The 23,072-nt window shown below is 42.5% G+C and overlaps 1 protein-coding gene across 2 annotated transcripts in view; it reads left to right on the top strand.

Annotated features, from left to right (window-relative positions):
* Window positions 1–6,404: 6,404 nt before the first annotated feature.
* Window positions 6,405–23,072, top strand: part of mapk11 (mitogen-activated protein kinase 11) — a 48,174-nt gene continuing 31,506 nt past the window's right edge. Inside the window, exon 1 of one of the 2 annotated variants that reach the window (XM_080207401.1) lies at window positions 6,405–6,557. In XM_080207401.1, coding sequence (XP_080063527.1) covers window positions 6,445–6,557 — 113 coding nt within the window. In that variant the 5' untranslated portion in view covers window positions 6,405–6,444. Of the gene's footprint in view, window positions 6,562–23,072 lie in introns of both variants that reach the window. The other variant, XM_080207402.1, reaches the window with a different exon arrangement.

The raw sequence follows: 23,072 nt of genomic DNA, 5'->3' as shown, positions 1-23,072 counted from the left end.
AGAGAGCAGCGAAAGCAAACACCACCCAAGCACTAGGTTACAGAGCACAAGCTGTGGCACCAATGTCTGCATTTGTCAGAAGAGTCAGGCCTTTGCTTTATTGAGGACTATTACCACACGATGCAGTATACCCAACCCTACCACAGGCACAACACCACTAATGGCCACGTTCAACTTTGAGATCCTAATCAGACTGTATTGCAAGATATATCTATATGAGTGTAAGCACATTGAATATACTACTGGTACACTCCGTTATCACTCTGTCATCATTCTAGGGTCAGAACCTTGATCAGAACCTTCCACACACCTGACAAAGGAACACCGTTTCTGAAAGCTTGTGTGATTACTATCAGATAAACTGCTTGGACTCTAACCTGGTGTTGTGAGACTTCTTACATCATTCTAGGCTGCCACTGCCAACATTAACAATTGCTGATCAGATATGCATTGATGCCTTAAGCAAATCACTGATGTATTTTTTTTGATGGGGCAAGGAATTTCACACCTTCTCTATATTATTTTGCATCTGCCAGGACAGCTAGATGGAGCTGTTTAATGCGACACCTCCAAACAATGCAGCATAGCCACTGTACTGCACGGAAGTGTCAGCAGAGAATGGGACATGAACCCACAGTCACCTGCCTTAGAAATAAGAGTGCCATAACCAAGACATGAAATGTAAAAGTTGCTTGTCACAGGTGGATAGATTTTGAGATGCATTTTGGGATGAAATATGGCATGAAGCTCCTTAACTCCAGTCTTAATTGCACAGGGGATTGTAAGTTATAATTGTATCCAGTTGCTTTTTAATGACCTATATGAGTGAACCAATTAGGGGTGATTCAAATTAGAAAATTAATTTTCAAACATATGCAAGGTTATGCTTTGAGGAAAGTATTATTTTAGAAGCTTTAAAATTGTTTGCTGCTTTTAATGAGATTCTATAGATATCCCTCAGGAATTGTAATATGATCATTTGATTGGGCCAGTAAGCACCTGGTTGTATCCATAGCTCCGACCTTTTCTTTCCCATTTATTCTGAGAATACAAAGTTGAGTTTGTGTTTCTTCACATCTATGCTATTTTGAGATGTTTTATACCCTTTTGCAGTATTTGATTACTTTAGGTTTATACCAGAACTCATGAAACCCCAAACACTTGCACTGACTGCCTCCGAGTTATTTTCTATCTTTTCTGGTTTTGCCCCTGTACCTTGAAGGTACTAATTGCCCACTTTGTTATAGTTCTGAAGGCAGTTATAGTCCTCTATGTCTCACCTAAGTGGCCCACACATTGAGTGTCAGGAGGCTATGGAACCAAGAAAAACAGTACAGCCATAATAGTGGACGAAACACTATTATAATTAGTGGTGGTGGGATGCAGGTTAAGAGGGATAAAATGGGGGTAACATTTAACTGTTTAAATGTTAATCACTGGAATACATTAGGAATCTTTTCATCTTCATACGCATCCCTCCCTTGCCTCCTCACCCACAAACAGACGCACACTCACACAATCCCCCAGGCTCTCTCGCCTATGTGTACATAATTGCAACCGCTGTAGGCAATTGGTCTCTCAGGGCTTTCTTTTGTTAGATGAGCCCCAAATCGTATGGTGATTAATCACATACTTATTCAACCAGAAAGGCAGGGCTGTAATGAATGAGCTCCAGGTCAGAGGCAATTAACTTCTGGCTTCAACAAAAACCTTATATGTGGCACTTTCAATCGTTGCTTTTATTCTCCCTCCAACAGATGGTTCATGATCACTACATTTGTTGATACTAACCTAGAAAATTAGACAAAATTGACAAAAAGAAACTGACGATTTGAGGACAATTTTGATGGGTAGTTACATGGGTTCTGTAAATGACGCTGTCAAAATTCACAACATGATAAATTTTACATGTCTGCACACCCAACACCTACAGGGAGCACTGTTTGTGAGGCTGCACACGCACAGCTCACATTTCCCATTCGGTAAAAGGAATGCACTGAGTTAGCTACTCTTATTCAGGAGGGCTGTACGACATTCTGATTGGACTTTGTGAGCATTGCTCAGGGATCCTGTTTCTCATGCTGTCAGGTGATACTTGCAGAAATTGCACACCTATAGACATTGGTTGAGTGGAGGGTCAGATTCAGCTGTAATGCCAGGCCTCACCCCTATTATCTTCCCCCTCCCGCCACCATTGACATTTGGCCCATCGACTCTGCACCAACCACAATTCCCCCCAAGCCCTATTCCCGTCACCCCACATATTGCCCTGTGAATCCCTGACACTAAGTGTCAATTTATGATGACCAATCAACCTAATCACATCAGCGTTGGAGGAAACCCACACAGACACCAGAAGAATGTGTAAACTCTATACAAACAGTCACCTCAGGCTGGATTTGAACCCTGGTTCCTGGCGCTGTGAGGCAGCAGTGCAAACAACTGTGCCACCGTGCTGCCGTTGTTTCTATTCGAGTAATGATCTAATGTCCCGTTGAATGCTTCAATTGAACTTGCTTCCACCACACTTTCCAGCAATGCTTTCCAGATCTGAACCACTCACCATTTGAAAAAGCTTTTTCTCACCTCACATTTGCTTCTTTTCCAAACTACTTTACACCTGTACCCTCCCATTCTTGATCCTTTTACAAGTGGTAACAGTTTCTCCCTGCCTACTCTGTCCAGCCCCCTCATGATTTTGAACATCTCTATCAAACCTCCTATTGGATGCTTTCTTTCCAAGGAGAACGGTCTCAACCTGAATAGGAAGCATCTGTTCTCCTTGGTTGAGGGATTAATCATGAGGGGTATAGGTTTAGGGTGAGGAAATTCAGAGGGAATTTGAGAAAAGAAAATTCACTCAGAGGGTGACGGGAGTCTGGAATGCACAGCCTGGGAAGGTAGTGCAGGCTGGAAACATTTTAAAAGGTATTTGGATGAGCACTTGAAATATCACAACATTCGGGGATATGGGAAAACTGCTGGAAAATGGGACTAGTGGTAGCTATTGTCAGTGCAGACTCGATAGGCCAAAGGGGCTTTTCTGCACTATATGACTCTGAGGGTGGCACACTGGTTAGCACTGCTGCTGCAGAGCAACAGGGATCCATGTTCAATTCCCAGCTTGGGGTCACTGTCTGTGCGGAGTCTTCAAGTTTTCCCTGTGTCTGTGTGGGTTTCTTCCAGGTGCTTAGGTTTTCTCCCACAGTGTGAAAGATGTGTTGGTTAGGTGCATGGCCATGCCAAGTTCTCCTTCAGTGTACCCGAGAAGGCATATTAGTGTGGCAACTAGGGGATTTTCACAGTAACTTCATTGCAGTGTTAATGTAAGCCTACTTGTGACACTAATAATAAACTTTAAGCTGTTTTAAATTCTGTAACCTCTCCAATCTATCCTTATGACTGAAGTTTCTTATCGCTGGAACCATTCTTGTAAACCTCCTCTGCACTCTCTCCAATATGTTCACATCATTTCTATAGTGTGGCACCCAGAACTGTACACAATATTCCAGCTGAAGTCTAACTTGTGTTTTGTACAAGTTCAGCATAACCTCCTTGTTCCTATTAATAAAGCTCAGAATACTATCTGCCTTATTAACTCCTCTCTCCACCTGTCCTGCTACCTTCAATGATCTGTGCACATATACATCCAGGCAACTCTGCTCCTGCGCCTTGAAAAATTTTACCCCTTAGTTTAGATTGTCTCTCCATGTTCTTCCTACCAAACTGCATCACCTCACACTTCTCTCTACATTGCACTTCATCTGTCACTTATCTGCCCAGTCCATCAACTTGTTTATGTCATTTTAAAATACGACACTATTCTCTTCACACCTTACAGTACTTCCAGGTTTCATAATCTGCAAACCTTGAAACTGTCCCCTGCACACCAAGGTCCAGATCAATAATACATCTGAGGAAAAGCAAGAGTCCCAATACAACTTCTGGGGAAACATCACTACAAAGCCTGAAAAATATGTACTGAACATTACTCTCTGCTTCCTGTTATTCAACCAATTACGTATCCATTTTGCTACTGCCCCTTTTATTCTATGAGCTATAGCCTTTCTCACAAGTCTGTTTTGTGGCATTGTATCGAATGCCTTTTGAAAGTCCATATACTCCACAGTAACAGCATTACCCTTATCAACCCTTTCTGTTACCTCCTCAAAGAATTTTTGCAAGTTATTTAAACATGATTTCTGTCCATGACAGAGTTGGGGGCTGTATCCGAGGATTAAATCCAAAGGAACAAAGGAGCCAAATTTGACTGTAAATAAAAATTTGAAGTAGAATGGAAAATTGTTAAACAAATGCAAAACGAATGAAAGCAGCAAGCTTTGTGAATATTAACAATAGGAAATAAGATGGCTGACTCTGACATAAAAGCATTCCTGCAACAGGAAGACTTAGCTTGGACTAAAATATCACCCTTAACCTTAGAACAGCTAAATGCCAAGTAGGACATTCTATATGTCATAAAATATGGAAGCCCCAGGGTACTGAAGATGCTGGCTGAGCATCTTAGCCTCACTCCAGATTCAAAACAGGTACAGGATTTGGAACTGAAACAGATCAGGTTTCCTGAGTCAAAATCCATCTGGAAGAGCGGAGGCTGGAGTGAAAATTTCAGGTATGAAAAGAGAAGGATGAGAGAGAGTTCTGAGAGAAAGGGTGAATTCTAGGAAAAGAGAGAGAGGGCTAATGTATGAGCCTTCCAACTACAGCAGCAACTATAGACACAAAATGGTAAGGAACAAAGATAGATGGAAGCAGAGGGACTTCACTCTACCCCAGGGTAGTGGCGGATGGCGGGGGAGGGGGGATCATTGGTAAATTCAAATATTCAAATACCCTTACCTCTGAAACAAGTTTTGATATCTTCCAGTATTTCCAACTGCTACCCCTGAGTTTGAAGCGGTGGATGTGGAAACCTTCTTCACAGCCTTTGAGAAATATGGCAGATCAACAGAAGTGGCCAAGAGAAGTCTGGACACTCCTGATGTAAGGTCACTTGAAGGTGAAAGCCTACAAGATTTATTCCTTGTTGCCCAGTGACAGTTCTGCATGTTATCATAGATTCACAGAATCCTTACAGTGCAGACAGAGGCCATTTGATCCATTGAGTTTGCACCCACTCTCTGACACAATATTTTACCCAATGCCCCTCCCTCACCCTATCCCTGTAATCCCTCACATTTATCATGGATAATCCATCCAACCAACACATCCCTAGACACTAATGGGGGCAATTTATAACCCATCTAATCTACACCTCTTGGGACACGAAGGGGCAATTTAACATGACCAATCTACCTAACCTGCACATCTTGGACTGTGGGAGGAAACCAGAGCGTCTATGGGAAACTCATGCAGACATGGAGAAAACCCCAAACAGACAGTGACTCAATGCTGGAATTGAACCCAGTCTCTGGTGCGATGTGATGCTAACCACTGTACCACTGCGCACAACGTCTTATGAACAGGCATTGTTTATGAACTGTTTCTTAATTCTTGTTAAATAAAAACACTCTAACTTTCCATGAATTGGAATGCACAGTCCAAGCGTAGGAAAACTACTTTTTGTACAAGACTTGCTGATCATAGTAGTGAACACAAAATTTCTACTGGCGACACTGAAGATAAGCTGACTTCTGATAGGTAAGAGTGGAACTAGCACATCATCAACAAGAGAGGATCACAAGTAGTGCACAGTGGCACAGTGATTAGCACTACCTCCTCACAGAGCCAGGGAGCCTGGTTGGATTCTGGCCTCGGGTGACTGTCTATGTGGAGTTTGCATGTTATCCCCGTGTCTGCATGGGTTTCCTCCAGGTGCTCCAGTTTCCTCCCGCTATCCAAGAATGTGCAGGTTCGGTGGTTTGGCCATGCTAAATTGCCCCCATTAGTGTCTCGGGATGCATAGATTAGGTGGATTAGCCATGCTAAATGCCGGGGGAGGGTTACGGGGATAGTTAGGATGGACGGGAGATCCTGGGTTCGATGCTCTTTAGGAGAGTGGGTGTACCATCGATGGGCCAAATGGCCTCCTTCTGCACTGGAGGGATTCCATTCTGTGGAATACAAGTGAGGCATGCCAAACGGAGATTCCCCCTGATGGTTTATAGTTTTAAATGGGAGACTTCATATTCTGCACAATTGAAGCAATTGTAATGTCCCAATGTGACAAACTTCAATTGCAAAGACTGGTGGTGGTTGTGTGGCTTCAAGCGCCTGGTCCATGTTGCAGTGCTCAGTGTGGGATGATGTACCCGCTTGTGCAGAGTGCGCGCTGCCCGTCATCTGAATGGAATAAAATGCAAACGCGTGGCTGCGATTTGTAATCGGTTTCGATTCGACGCTGCTGACGGGAGGAGGAGGAAGGCTGGGTGGATGTCCAGCAGCAGCCGCCGCCACCGGATTGCAGCGTTTGATGGAGTAAGGATGTCAGTTAGGACTGGCTTTTACAAGCAAGAATTAAACAAAACGATATGGGAAGTGCCGGAGAGGTACCAGAATCTGACTCCCGTTGGATCCGGGGCTTACGGATCAGTCTGGTAGGTGAGATCCTTCCTGAGCCACAATGAATGCATCCAAAGGAGGAATTTCTGAGTTTTTAAATGTTGATTCGTATCCATTATCCTGTAGCCTGCTCAACATCCTTTCAACATTGTGCTGATACATAGCTGGGATTTTGAGTGTTGCCTGTAACCAACGCTGCTGAATGTGGCTATTGCAATGTGTCACAGGAAAGAACATTGAGCGCAATTTCAGAACCAGTGCAATTTCAGTTTGACTGCTGCTTCTTACGGTTCGCAATGAGCACTTTCCCCGGATAAATGGAGAGGTAACCATGTTGGAATGGGCTGTATGGGGCGGGGTTTGGGGCAAGCCAGCTTCTCGATGTGAACTGCTGAGAAGCGCAGTACCGGTGCCGTTCTGAAATAAAGGGGTTTGAATGTGTGCATTTTTTTTCACTCATTGTACCGTAAGGCTATTAAACCGCAGCCGTTCCCAGTGGTACCCTCAGACATATCTGCACCAGCCTTCATCTGGCACCCTCTGACTGGGAGGTGGATGGTGGCATTAACTGTCACAGCCTCTAATACAGGTGACTGTACTCTGCGCCTCCATTCACAAAACCCTTTGATAATACGGCAACATTATATCATGGACCATTGCATCTTTTGTAATGATTTGTCTTTCAGTTTAGCTTTAATTCCCTCAAGCACCCAAATGGCGTTCAGGTCAATGCAATGGCTTGTTAGCCAATGTTATCCTTAAATATATTTTTATACTTAAAATATATATTTAAACGTAGACCTGAAATCATGGAAGTATTGTTTCAGTAGACTTAATGACTGCAAACAGATATTGCATTAGTTATTTGATTTTCCTATTAGCTGGTGAGACTTCATAAAATGTCTGTTTATAATCATTCTACATAGCCAGAATGATCGAGCAGGGCTGACCCAACTAGCAAATTAATCCCACATCCCTGCCTGTTAGTTATTTTTCCCTTGGAGTATATATCATCAATCCCCTTTTAAAAGTCATTATTGAATCTGCTTCCACCTTCCTTCCAGGTCAAACCAATTTGCTACATAGAAACATTCTCCTTATCCTGTCTGATTCTTTTACTCATTAGTTTTTAAACTATATCCTTTCATTACTGTCTGCCATCGGAAACAGTTTCTCTTGGCTTACTCCTTATCAGAATCCTTCATGATCTTCAATACCTTTATCAAATTTCCTCTTGACTTTCGGGCACTCTAATCTCCTAACATAAGCCACTCATTGTTAGTAAATTCTAGTAATTGTCTTCAACACATTTTTATCTGGAGGCCTTGACGTTCTTCCTGAAGTGTGATGCCCAGAATGCAACACTCCAGCGTGGCCTAGTGTTTTGTAAAGGTTTAGCATAACCTCCTTTTGTACTCTGTGCCTCAACTGAGGCACAATGATCATTTATGCTTTTTAACAGATTCTCAACTTGTCCAGCAACCATCGAAGATTTGTGTACGTACTTACTGCAAGGTTTCTCTTCCTGTGCCTTGTAAAACTATCATTTTGTTTGTGTCATCTCTCCTTATTCCTCCTTTTAAAATGTGATTTGCACTGCTGCCTCACAGTGCCAAGGACCTGAGTTTGATTCCCATCTTGGGTCACTGTCTGTGGGGAGTCTGCATGTTCTCTCCCTGTCTGTGCAGGTTTTCTCCTGGTGCTCTGGTTTCCTCCCACTGTCTGAAAGACGTGCTGGTTAGGTGCATTGGCCGTGCTAAATTTTCCCTGAGTGAACCCAAACAGGACCGGAGTATGGCAACTAGGGAATTTTCACAGTAACTTCATTGCAGTGTTAATGTAAGCCTACTTGTGACACTAATAAATAAACTTTAAACTTTTAACTTTAAAATGTATCAATTCAGGCTTCCCTATATTAAATCCTATCTGCCCTGTCTATCCATGATACCAGTCTGTGCCTCCCTACCCTCTTCGCTGTTCACTACATTTCCAAGTTTTGGATCATCTGTAAGTTTTGAACAGTTACTCATTATAACTATTTCTGGTGGTTTCGACATATTGAATCACACTTTGGTTGCACCGATAACTTGTTCATTCTGTCTGTCTTTGCTGATGAAACTATCAACAAAGACAGACAGATTCAAATTATCATCAAAAGAAATAATTTTGATTAGTTTTATTACATTCTCACACTGTGGCACTAACAGTTTTACAGTGGCTCATTTTGAGTGGCAGAGAACGATATTCAGTTTTATTATTAGTTCCCAGGATGTGGGCATTTCTAGTGAGACTTGCTGTTCATACCTGGCAGCACCACATAGCTGGTGATGGGCCCTCTTTTATTTCGGATGGATGTTTGATACAACTGCGTGACTTGCCAGATCACTTCAGAGGGCAGTCACATGGATGTTGTTCTGTAGCCACGTACATGTCAGATTGGGTGAAGATAGCAGGCTTCCATCCCAGTAGGTCATTAATGAACCCACTGGGCTTGTATGAAAATCCAACATTGACATGACCACTTTAACCAATACCAGCTTTTTTCAATCATAGGTTCCCAACAGTGCAGAATGAGGCCATTTGGACCATCATGTCTGCACCGACCACAAATCCCACCCAGGCCCTATGCCCACAACCCCCCACATTTACCCTGCTAATCCCCCTGGCAATAAGGGATAATTTAGCATGGGCAATCCACCTAACCTGCATATCTTTGGACTGTGGGAGGAAACCGGAGCATCTGGAGGAAACCCATGCAAACACAGGGAGAATGTGCAAACTCCACACAGACAGTGACCCATGCCAAAAATCAAACCCGGGTCCTGGCGCTGTGAGGCATCAATGCTAGCTACTGTGCCATTGTGTAGATTTTTAACAATGGCATGGTGGAACTTAAACTTGCATTCTCTAGGTTCAAAGCCAGGCTTCTTGAATACTTGTCCAATAACTAGTGTATAAAAAAATTACTGTTTGTTTATTGACTTTACAGTAGTGTATTTGCACTACCGTTGTCACCAGTTGGAATATAATGTTGTGATGACCACATGCCAGTGTTCTAATATAATTCACAAATATATCTCTGAAACGGATAGGCCTGAGGCTTCACTAATAGCTTTGGTTTATTTTTTGATTTTTTTTTTCCTACTCTCTTTAATCCTTTAACTTTCTGGTGCCATATCTTGTGAGAGGCTGTTTTAGTTCCTGGTTGTGATTCTTGTAGCATGCGTGGGTGCCAGCAATTCATTTTAATTGGGTAATTAATATTAATTCAGTAACATGACTTAGTGCCACTGAGTTTAATAGAACTGCGTGTCACAGCATTTAGAATTGTGTTTCATGTCTGTTCTGCTGCAAATGCAATGGTACAAATTTTCAAGCATTGAAAAATTGGAAAATTAAATTCAATGTGCACTGGAATAACACTGTTTTCCCCGCTAATGCTCCACTACATTATACCTTTGCACTGGGCACAGTAAAATAAAATTAATGTTATGTATCCTTTGTCAAATGCTTTACCTGTAACATGGTCAAAAGGTTAGCACTGAGGGAGCGCTGCACTGTCAGAGGGTCAGCACTGAGGGACTGTTGCACGGTGGCACAGTGGTCAGCACTGAGGGAATGCTGCATGGGTTACAGAGTGGTCAGCACTGCTGCCTCACAGTACCAGGGACCCAAGTTCTCAATTCCAGTTTCAGGTATCTGTATATGTGGAGTTTGCACATTCTCCCCATGTCTGCATGAGTTTCCTCCAGGTGCTCCGGTTAGCTCCCACAGGCCAAAGATGTGCAGGTTTGTTTGATTGGCTATGCCAAATTGCGGCTAAGTGTCAAGGGACAAGCAGGCTAAATACCTGAGGTTACGTGGATAGGTTCTGGTTTGGATTGTTGTCGGTACAGACTTGATAGGCCAAAGGGCCTTCTTCTGCACTGTAGATATTCTATGGTTAAAATACATTTTATGCACAAATGAATAATTGAAGAACCTTTCTTGTTTTTTTCAGTAACAATAGCTTGAGTAGTTTAACATAAACCAAATATCAAATCTGATTACAACGCTTTTTGCTGAGGAAAAAGTTTACTCCCAGAAACATAAATGGGTCGTAATTTGCTATAGAGCTGAATCTAAAGGTGTCTTGTTAGACTTGCCCTCGCCTGTTTAATCTCAGGGATATATTGCGCTCCAGATTGTTTGAACTGATAGTGATGCAGCGAGAGAAAACAGACATCTGGGACTTGAGTGAATTGGGCATGCATCTTGTTCTTTCCTTAACCAATCAGATGGAAGGTTTATGAAAGTGCAAGGATTGAAAAGGAAGTGTGAATTGTGGTGAGTGAAATGCATGTCAACTCCCACACAGAGAAAGAAATAAAGAGAGGAAAAGCAATATTAGATTAAAGAAGAGAAAAAAGCAACAGAAGGAGGAAAAAGAAAAACAATAAATTATTAAAATACCCAGCAACAACTAAAACCTCAAAAAAGGAGACTTCACATATGTAATAATTTTGACACCATCCCTTGTAATTTACAATTAGCACATTGTTAAAAGACCCTTTGACTGCTAATGCAGCTTTAATTAAATATGTGTTTCCCTCAAATGGCTCAAGAAACAGGCTTGTGTCATTTGAGATCAGCTCTAACTTTTGGAGGTGACTTCCGTTCATATCTACATTGCCTATACTCAGCCAAGCATCTACTTGAGAAATATACCCAGGACCACACCGATTTCTATGCTGCACTCCTCAGCCTGTGCATTGTGCCAAATCAGGTTCTGATCACTGTGCCAAGATAAGGTTTGTCCTCGTCAGCTCAGTTTTCCAGGTGCACCAATACCACAATCTCCACTGCCAAGACCCACTTGCAACTAAAAAAAACCAACACGAGTGGCACTCTTATCAAGGGGTTGAAGGAGGGAAAAGAAATATTACCACTGAAATGCTCACACATTCTGCCCTTTAGAACCTGGTCAAAAGTCAGGATCCAGTCCATACGTGGCCAAGACAAATTGGCAGTGGTACACAGCCATGCCCCACAGCCTAATAGCTCTGTCATTTCCTCGGACAGTGCTCATTATGTATGAAACTGGCGTCACCTACTGCAGGAACTAGCACCGTCAACAATCACAGTGCCTCATGCTTCCAGCCTGCGACCCAATGGAAATAGAGGCTCCTCCAGAGACCAACACAGGAAACCCTGCAGCCATTGGGTACGCTGCAAGGATGCCTGGTGCCATCCACACTGAGATCATCAACCTAGGGGCACCTCCAGAACAGCCAACTCACACAAACACATGCTCAAGGCCAATGATTAAACCAGTTACAAGGTTCAAGGACTATGTGATGAACTAGTCTACAAATGGACTTAGTTTTTTTAAAATGGAGGGAGAAAGAGACAGCTGCAGCAGCCTGATCAGCCTTGTGCACAATGTAAATAGTTGCATTGTTAGCCCTGTATGTTATAAATAGTTTATACCTTGTTTTCTTACACGATTACAATTCAGTACTATTAGTTGTCCCAATTTAAATGGGAAGTCATAGATTAGGTGGTCTCATGGACACAGGAACAAAAGGAGTCTCATGTTGGGAATGCAGGATACATGGTACAGAATAGATCAGTGAAAGTCATTTGAGATTGTGATATTGTTCAAAGTATACACACTGCTGACTGCCTCTACCCGATGTAAACCTGAGGTCATCCAAAACTGCTACCTATGTCTTAATTTGCAGGATGTCCTGTTCCCCTAAGACTGCTTTACCCACTGGCCTACATTGGCACCCAGTCATGCAACAGTTTGACTTCCAATTCCCTCCATAGCTTGACCCCTCCCTTTCTTTGTAACCTCCTGAAGTCCCACAACCCTCTGAGATATCTGCGCCCCTCTAATTCTAGCCTCTTCTGCATTCACAATTAATTATAATTGCCTATGCCCCATCTCTGGAATTCCATCCCAAAACCTCTCTGCCTTTCTACATTGCTGTCTCCCATTAAGACACTTCTCAAAACCTAACCAGCTGTTTCGACCAAGCTTTTGGTCATCTTTTTTGTTCATTCATGGGCATCATTGGCTGGTCAACATTTATTGCCCATCCCTAGTTGCCTGAGAGCAGTTGAGAATCAACCACATTGCTGTGACTCTGGAATCACATGTAGGCCAGACCAGGTAAGGACAGCAGATTTTCTTCCCTAAAGAACATTAGTGAACCAGATGGGTTTTTCCAACAATTGGCAATGATTTCATGATCATCAGTAGATCCATAATTCCAGATTTCTTTTATTAAATTCAAATTCTACTGTCTGCCATGGCGGGATTCGAACCCAGGTCCCCAAAACATTAGCTGAGTTTCTGGAATAATAGGCTAATGATAATACCACTAGACCATTATCTCCCCATTTGACCTAATAGCTCCTAATGTGGCTCAGGGTCCTATTTTGCTTTGTGAGGCTTTTGTGATGCAGTTTGTGACATTGCATTGTTGTTGTACAAAAATGTTGTGTGTTAAAATGGGGTCAGAGATTCCCATAGGCAGCCCTGTTGGGATAAGCTCAATGTTTGATATTACCGAGATTTTCATGTAATCCAATGAGGAGACGTTAAGAAAAGTATCTGTAGCATTTTGCTTTTGTATTTTAAAAAAAACTCAAGTTGATAGATCCCACCAAAATTTCAGACACACATGCCATTAATGTTCAGTACTGCAGAATGCAAGGATGCGGTATCAATTTGTTATCACTTGGGGAGTTCTTTTAGTCTCAGCTGTGTCTATGGTGAACATCAAGTGAAGAGAAAATGTAGGGCATGTCTTCCAGGGTTGTTTTTGCACATCTTCCACTTCTACAATTGTATTGTCACAGGTCAATCCTTAAATACCAAGACATTGAAGTCTGACCTTTGGCTGCTGTGCAGTATTATGTTTCTTAATAACTTAACAAAAAATAACCTAATACATAACGGTAAGAAATAATAGGTACCCTGAAGGAATCAGTCAGCCTCCTATTGCGTTTGGCCATTGCTTCAGTCTCATGTTTGAACTGCATTTTGAGGCAGCGATGGGAGGGACAAAGATACTTGCTTTGTTGCAACCCAGTCACCACTTGGCTGAATGTAACACAGATGCTGAGCTCTGACTCTCAGTGCCTGTCTAATGCTTATCTTGGCACTGCATCATCAAGTGAACCAGCAAGTGTATCATTTATCTGAAGGAAAACCCCCAGTGTCGGAGGATTCAAACTAACACATTGCATATTTTCTAATTATTATGAAGTACCATAGCAGGTATAAGGAAGGATGTTAATTTTATGCAAATGTGTAGCACCAGAAGACTTCAGGTACAAAATAACTTGCACCATCGATGTTGGCATCCATTGCAAAAGGACTGAAGTATAAAAGTAGAGAAGTGTTGTTGAAATTATATAGGGTATTGGTGAGACCATATCTGGAATATTGGGTCCAGTTTTGGTCTCCTTATTTGAGGAAGGATGTGGTGGCAATGGAGGCAGTTCAGAGGAGGTTCACCAGATTGACTCTGGGGACAAAATGAGAAATTAAGCAGGTTGGGCTTGTACTTGCTGGAGTTTAAAAGGGTGAGAAGGGATCTTACTGAGGTATATAAAATTTTAAAAGGGATTGATAAAGTAAATGTAGACCAAATGTTTCCTCTTATGGGGCAATCGAGAACAAGAGGTCATAGGTACAGTTTGAGAGGTGGTAGATTCAAAACTGAGATGAGGAGGAACTACTTCTCGCAGAGGGTGGTGGATTTGTGGAACTCGCTGCCCCATAGCGAGATGGAGTCTGAATCATTGAATGGTTTTAAGAGGGAGATAGACATATTTCTAATTGAAAAAGGAAAGAGGGATATGGGGAATAGGTGAGGAGGTGGTTTTGAGGCTGGGAGAGATCAGCCATGATCTGATTGAATGGCAGATGAGGGTTAAAGGGCTTAATTTGTCTATTTCTGCTCCTAATTTCTATTGTTCCAACTTTTTCAGCTCAATAGGGAATATGAAATTAATGAGGTGACATAATCTTGTACTAATCATCATCTGAGCTAGAGTGGAAGATACAATAAATTATCACTGAACATGGACAGCTCTGCACTGTGGCACTGACTATTGAAGCATTGTGCACTGTATTAGGAAGTGGAGAGAAACAAACTGGTGAATGGATTGTGTAAATTAGCTGCCTAAGGAGCCAATGTGACAGGTAGTATGCATTCATTTCTGTGCTGGAACAGCATGTTCTGCCATGTTGTTTGCAACTCCTCTGAAACTGGCATTTGGCCCATGTTGCATGTGCATAGGTGGGTGGAGTGTGGGTTGGGGTCTACATCTGTTTCAGGCTCTTTTGCAAAGTTGAACAATGAACGGCCACCTGACATGCACTGTGGTCAGTTCTTTCATGGGCTCAGCAAGTAAGCCAGCTAGCCTTAAAATGACTGCATGGAGGCTGCCAATTGAAACATAAGTTTGGGGTATTTTTCACTTATATTGTGGAAGCTGGAGAAGCACATTTGTTCCTCCCAGATTAACATTTAACCTGTGCACCTTTGTACCTATTGCTTCCACTTACACCATCAGAATCACCTCCTGGTCCATAGCCAACTGTAGTAGAAAGTCCGGCACATAAAGGGTTAAAGTGGGACTGAGTACAGTATCGTCCACACAGTGATGTAGGAGGATACATGACCCACACCGTGAGGTCAAGGTAGTGTTAGATAGACCGTGAGTAGAAGCAAGCATGGAGACAGCGCTTAACCACAATTTTTACTCTTTGTATGTACGTTGTACTGGGTAATAAGACTACAGACACCTTAAGACTTACTGAGCTGCGACCTACACCGTACAACACCAATGAATTAGCTAGTCAATCTCGCTGCATCCTCAATGAGTGCTGAAGTGCCTCAATAATTGAAATATGTTTAAATATACTGTGATATCAGTGAACATATATGATGCATTTTAAACGCCGTGTGATTTGAACTTGGAGAGTAGCTGCATTTTTTCCCACCAAAGGAAGGCTAAGGTTTACTGAGCTATCCCTATTTGTGAGATTCTTCTGTGAAATTTTCCACCAGTATCATGGCTAATCTCCTGGATTGTGATAGCACTGCAGGGTGGGGTAGCCAGTCTCCACCCATTCAGAAACCTGGAGCTGGGAATTGCGCCAGTTTCTATTTCTGGATTGTTGTCGCATTGGCGAAGCCTTCCTCTGGATATTTTAAATTGCACCTTTTCAGAATGAATTTGCAACCTTGCTAGAAATCTTCACATGCACATTTGCAACAGCGCCAAATATAGAGATGGCAAGAGTCCAAGAGCCCTGACTACGATCCCCATAGAGACTGATAACTTTTTAAAAGAATGTGAATTTCCCAGTGATCCAAACACAGGATTGTATGACAAAATTGGACATTTTAAGATTTCAACTGTAACAAAGAACATTGACTAAATGTTACTTAGTAGTAATTAAATACATTAAATTACATTATGGGTAATCCTCATTCATTCTTAACACAACCAAATCCCCATGCCATAACCACACTCTAAGCTGAAAAGCAGTCTTATGTTTAAAATCCATAAGCTCCTCCTGGCTTTAACAGGACCTCTTTTCCCTCACCACTTGGGTAAATCTTGCAATGTTCTTTTTAACAGTGTCTCCATTCAATCTTCTGAGCATAATTGAATGAACTTGCAGCCCAAGACGCCCTCTGGCAACTCCTTGCTCTTTTACTCTGCACGAGCTTTGTTGCTTCAAACAGGGAATCCATCCTCACTATACTTGGTAGTTAACCCAGTCCTGTTTTCCTGCTGGGCATTGCAGTACCTTTTGTACCTCTTCTTCCCCAAATGTCTGAAAGCAAAGTAAGCTGCTTCCTGCTTTTATGTCAAAGTGTTAAAGAGTTCCTGTCTCTATCTGTCTCCAGGTAGATTTTATACAAGGTTACATCCTCCATCCCAAACTACCATTTTATCCTGCTTTAAAGGACATGGTTTAAAACATAAACTATAGTAACACCTTTAGTGAGTTGAATATTTGCCTCCCTAAATCCTGGATCTGTCTTTCCAAAAACAATATGTTTCTGATGAGATAATTTGAAGCCAGAGGCAACTGGCAAAAACCACTAGGCGATGGCGTCATGTATTATCTCTAGTCTATTAATCCTGAAACTCAGCTAAAGTTCGAATCCCGCCATGGCAGATGGTGGAATTTGAATTCAATAAAAAATAGTTGGAATTAAGAATCTACTGATGATATTGTTAATTGTTGGAAAAATCCATCTGGTTTGCTAATGTCCTTTAGGGGAGGAAATCTATCGTCCTGACCTGGGCCAGCCTACGTGTGACTCCAGAGACACAGCAATGTGATTGACTCTCAGCTGCCCTCTGAAATGGCCTAGCAAGCCACACATCACCACCTTCTCAAGGGCAACTAGGAATGGGCAATAAATGCTCGCCAGCCAGTGATGCCCATGTCCCACGAATGAATAAAAATTCTGTTATCTACTGAAGGTTCACAAAAGTACATCTCAACTTTTTACAAAACAAAACTATATTATGGAAAAACTCAGCAGGTCTGTTAGTATCTGCAGAGAGAGAAATAGAGTTAATATTTTGAGGCTGTGTGACTCTTCTCCAGAGCTCTCAATTTCTTGTTGCTAAATATATCTTTATTTTATATGGTCAAATTACAAGGTTAACAATGAAATAATATGTAATTCTGGAAAATTTGGAGTATTTATAAACAACGAAGACATTATTGAGTTTAGATGATTAGACCATGAAACAGAGTTTGTATCAATATTTTTGCTGATTAACGATAAAAATGTTCATATGCATGGAAAAGTCACCTTACCTAAAACAAGATACATTTTTTTCATATTCCAGACTTAGGATATAAATGCATGTGGAGTGATTTTTACAATTTGTTAATGTACATAATGAAGGAGAAACAAAAGATAGTTTGTGGTCTATCACTATAATAAGTCCCGGCTGATACAGGATGCTTTATTTGAAGTATTTCAAGACAAGTGTTAATGGACATCATTCACTGTTTCAACAATGTGCTTTTGGCAAAGGTTCATCAATTTCTACATGATTCTTAAATGCATGTGGTGCTAGAAGGTAATATGGAATCTGTTTTCAATATTTTCTAACAGATCTTCAGCTCCAACATCATAATCTTGTTAACATCAGTAACAAAGTGAGAGGCAATCCCTGAAGTCCCAGATCGTTGTCTGGGATGTTTTTAGATTTCAACACTCAGGTGTTCAAGGGTTAGTGGACTATAGGAACTGGTTTCAAATTCGTAGACTTGAGAAGAGGAAGTGTAAAATATTTGGCAAGGATCCAATATTTTGGCAAGGGAGCACAATGGCACTGTGGTTAGTGCTACTGCTTCACAATGCCAGGGACCCAAGTTCGACTCCTGGCAGCCACATTCTCCCTGTTTCTGGGTGGGTTTCCTCCGGGTGCTACCGTTTCCTCCCACAGTCCGAATGATGTGCTGGTTAGATGCATTGGCCATGCTAAATTTTCCCTCAGTGTATCTGAACAGGCACTGGAGTGTGGCGACTAGGGGATTTTCACAGTAACTTCATTGCAGTGTTAATGTAAGCCTCCTTGTGATACTAATAAATAAACTTAATTACATGCACTGTGACTGGGATTCCCCCTCCTTCAGTGACAGATCCTCCTGCAGTAGGGGTGGCTTACTATTGTCCGCTGCCTGGATCTTCCAGTCCTGCTGAAGTCAGTGGCGGTTTGCATGACTGTTGCCAGAGAGCCCATGGTGGGGGTAGGCTTGGGTGAGATTGGAAGATCCAGCCAGTGAGATGGGCCAGAAAATCCCACTCTTTGCTTAGCTACTGCAAAGCACAAAGTACAAAATTAAGGTGTCATTCATGTCTTTTACCAAACGATAGTTGTTATTTTCCTTAAATAATAACAGTCATAATGGGAAGAAGCACATTAGGAGCAATTCATCTCTGGGGCCTTGACTTAAACCTGGCCTCAGTAGTGGTTTCCTGTGTCCGGAGGGTTTCAGTTAGAAGTCTCACAACACCAGGTTAAAGTCCAATAGGTATATTTGGTTTCATGAACTTTCGGAGCGCTGCTCCTTCATCAGGTGAGTGGAGAACTGTGTTCACAAACAGGGCATATATAGACAAAGGCACAATTGCAAGATAATGGTTGGAATGCAAGTCTTAACAGGTAATCAAGTCTGTACAGGAACAGATAATACAAATGGAGAGAGGGATAATCACAGGTTAGACGTGTGAATTGTCTCAAGCCAGGACAGTTTTGCAAGCCCAGGCCAAATGGTGGGAGTTACACATAGTGTGATGTGAACCCCAGATCCTGGTTGAGGCCGTCCTCATGCATGCGGAACTTGGTTATCCAATGTCCAATGCTGGCATCTCCACATCAGTGAGTTTGAGTCCTCACAGATTAAGCCTGTCCAGACTGAACCAGGGTTGCACAGTGCGAATGATGAAACTTGAGTTAGAAATTGCCCTATGTACAACAGTAAGCTGTATAACTAGATTTTAAGCAAAAAAAACAGGTTGCTGTTTTCTGCAAAATGACAGGAAGCCTGAAAAATCTATCAAATGAAGGGACTAGAATGGCCGTGAGAATATTGGAGCTCACTTTGCAGGCTGCACAGTGTGTTATTTTACACTGGCCCTTGTGGGCATCAGCATTGCAAAGCAGCTTTGTTTACTCGACTTGTAGTTTCATTAAACAGGAACCTCTGTTACCAGATGGCTGAATATCTGGTTTCCTTTTATTGCACGGCACCCTTTTCTCTTTGTTCTTCAGCTCATAAATGTTCTTGTGGTTATCAGCTCTCTTCACATGGTGCACCCAGTGAATGTGCATGGAAAAAAAAATTAACCTTTAAACCCGCCAAGTTTGTGAGCAGCCTGCAAATTTTCACATCTGGGATTATTACTTTTATTTTAAAAGCTCACAATATTCACCCAGAATCAAGAAGGAGAAATTTAGTTTCTGCACTAATGGTGATCCAAGGGAATCTTGTGCACCTGTCTGTGCCAGCTAAAGATTAGGGCCAATTGCTGCTTAAGTGGTGGCAGCTTGTTGTGGGCACCCACAGACTGGCATCCTGGTCCACCTCACCTGACAGGGGCTGGCTGTGAATCCCATCAAATCTCTACAGCGCTGCCACACCCAATCATGAATGATGGTGTGTCATTAAGAAACTAATGGAATGAGTTGGCGGGTCCTTAAGTATCTCCTTTCTCAACCATTGCGGAGTGCAGCACGGGTATGCATAAGGTAAAGCTGATATATTTGCTTCAGCAAGAAGTGTCAAGAGGATCACCCTTCTTGGCTTACTCTTTCTCTCTCTCACTCCAACTTCAGCCAATTAGATTCATACCATATGACATCAGGAAATGATTGAGCACAGTGGACACAGCAGAACTTATTAAAACCACACGCTAGCTGTAGTGCAGAGGATTGTAGAACCATCACAACACCAAACTATTCCACAAAAGTTAGAACTCTGACATCTACCTGCAAATTTGGACATTGCTCAAATTTGGCCTGACCACTAAAAGCAGGACAAATCCCACCCAGCCATTTACTACCTTACCCTGAATTAGCAGCAAGATTCTGAAGGGAATCTTTGACAGTGCTGTAGAAAGTGGGATCCACCCGCTTACCAATGTTTTTTGCCTGGATACTGCCACAACCTCTCAACTTCAGATCTCAATTCTGCCTTGAATCAAATATGGACATGAGCTGAATTTCAGAGCTGAGAGGAGAGTAAGTGCCCTTGGCATTAAAGCAGCATTGACCTGAGGGCAGCCTCAAGAAACCCCAGCTGACCCAGTGAATGTGGATCAGTGGGTGGCTGGCACAAAGAATGGCCTTGGCTTATATACAAATTAAGAGCAGGAGCAGACCAGCCAGCCCCTCGAGCCTGATCCTCCATTCAATAAAAGCATGGCTGATCAAACTCCTTGCTTATCAAGAATCTATCTATCCCTGCTTGGAAACATTGAAAGACTCTATTTCCGCTGCCTTTTGAGTTCCAGAGATTCTCAACACTCAAAGAGAACAAAATTCTTCTTATCTGTCTTAAATGGGTGACCCCTTATTTTTAAACAGTGACGCCTAGTTTTAGATTCTCCCACATGAAGTAACATCCCCTCCACATTCACCCTGTCAAGACGACAGTCATCCCAATTCCCGGGACAGTTCTGCTGGAGTTCCTCATTGTGTCTTGAGACCCGCGTATATTCAGCTGCTTCATCAATAATCTTCCCTCCATCATGAGGTCAGATATAGGGCTGAACAGTGTTCAGTTCCATGTACAATTACTCAGATGATGAAGCAGTCCTCAGTTTGTTTGCAACTAGGGTTTCCTCCCACAGTCCAAAGATGTGTGGGTTGGGTAGATTGGCCTTACTAAATTGCCCCTGAGTGTCAGGGGGATAGCTAGGGTAAATGCATGAGATTATAGGGATAAGGCCTGGGTCGAATTATGGTTGGTGCAGACTCGATGGACCGAATGGCCACCTACAGTGTAGGATTCTATGATTCTAGACACATGATTATATGGGCGATAAGTGATAAGTCGAACAAAGATCATCTCCAACAAGAGAGCTTAATCAATGAATAAGGTCTTTACAGTGATATTACCATCAACCAGTTCCAACAATCAATATCCTGGAATTGGCATTGTCCGGAAATTGGACTTACACAAACACAAGCTACATTAATACCATGGTTACTGAAGCAGGTTAGAAGTCGGTAATTCCATGGTGAGTGGCTCATCACCTGGCCCACCAAAGCCTGTCCATCAGCTGCATGACAGAGTTGAGTATTGTGGCAGATGCTCCACATTTATTTGGATGAGCGACACGCACACCAGTCAATGTAGCATCTCAGTATATGCACACACAGAATGCTTTACTGACCTTGTGACAGTTCTACATAATTTTGGAAGTGACATTCAACTATGGTTCACACGGGTCACTGTTCTCTCCTCTTGGTCCTTAGTTTGGAAATCTTGCTGTGGACTTTTCAGGGTGCTGGTGGACCCCCCACTGCTGGAAAGTCGGAGACAACCATACTTTGGCCAAGCATGGAAGCCCCAACTGAATGTAACATTGAGGTGGCTCTTGACTGCATTTGAGGGTCCTGCCCTTCTAATGCAGCTGTCCAGTTTTAGCAGTGACACCAGAGCAGTGGCCGTGTCTGGTACTGCAGTCAGTCCCAGACAAGTCATTCTGGAGGAAGCCCCAGGGTGCATATCAGGCTCTCTGGAGCTAACCAGGCAATGGGGTGGGGTGGGGTTGGTGGGGTGGATGGAGGTTGGGGTATTGGTTGTGAGGGCAGAGTGAGGACCTTTTAGCCAGTGCAACCCTTGTTGTGGGGCTCCTGTGGACTGCAGATGTTAGAAGGATTTGTTTGGAGTCTCACTAAGAGGTATGGAGATTTGTATGGTTGAACACTGAGAGTGGGATTTTCCAGCCACACTCACGTCATGGCCAGAAAATCTCGCCCGAGGTCAATGGATGGTCAGAGTCCCGCCCGCTCCCATCGTCGTGGTGGGCAGGATGGGAAAATTCTGCCCTGTGTTTAGTGACAATTCAGAACTATAAATATCTCCAAGGTATCTCTCTGACTAGGTACTATCTCCATACTGTTTTTTGTAATCAGTCCACAATCATGTAACTCTCTACATCATTCTGTGGGCAGGAGTGTCCTCCTGTCCCATATTAATCTTTGCTATGCTGAACACTTTTATACTACAACAGGGTACCGGTCTAAGAAGGTCCCAAACAGCTGGTCCTGAAAGGAGACCACCAGAGTTTACCTGGCAGTCTCCCCACATGAAGAAGTGCCATCTGAAGGAAGAAGTCATTAATTGCCACCTTGAGCCTCAGTGTGCCTAAGGGTGAGCAGCTTCTCCGCTACCCACACCCTGCCAGTGGCAGAGGGAAGGCAACCAGCAAGCCACTCTTTGCCATTCCACCCAATTGTACTCACTGTCATGCTTGAGGCTCTGTAAAATCCCAGTCCTTGACACTAATTCCAAAGTAGACTTCCTTCAGCATGAGTAAGTTTTGGCTGCTTAGCTTCTCTTCCCATTTGTTGTACCATTTTCTGATTAGCAGAACTGGCTTTATACACAACTGACCTTATTAAGTTGATCTTTCTCTACACTGTAGCTATGACTAACATTATATTCTGCACCCTCGCCTTTCCTTCTCTATGAAAGATACACTGTCTGCACAGCACACAAGAAACAATACTTTTCACTGTATACTTATACATGTGACAATAGTAAATTAAATCAAATCAAAACAAATCACTGACAGAGTTGCCTAACTAGTTAAGGGCTTATTTTCTATTTGCTTAATTGCAATAATTATGGATCTGCACTGAGGAAATGGTGTAAAATGTTTATTGGTAGATTTAAGGCACCATAAACAAAAAAGGAATACTGTTCAATTTTTTGTTGCCTATATATCATTGCCAACACAAATCCATTTGAAGTTCTTTCAGTCACACAACAGAAA

Source organism: Carcharhinus amblyrhynchos, chromosome 19 (genome assembly GCF_965287045.1).
Source record: "Carcharhinus amblyrhynchos chromosome 19, sCarAmb.v2.hapA, whole genome shotgun sequence".
NCBI lineage: Eukaryota > Metazoa > Chordata > Chondrichthyes > Carcharhiniformes > Carcharhinidae > Carcharhinus > Carcharhinus amblyrhynchos.
The sequence above is the reverse complement of the archived record's forward strand: the minus strand, read 5'-3'. Positions and strand labels throughout refer to the sequence as shown.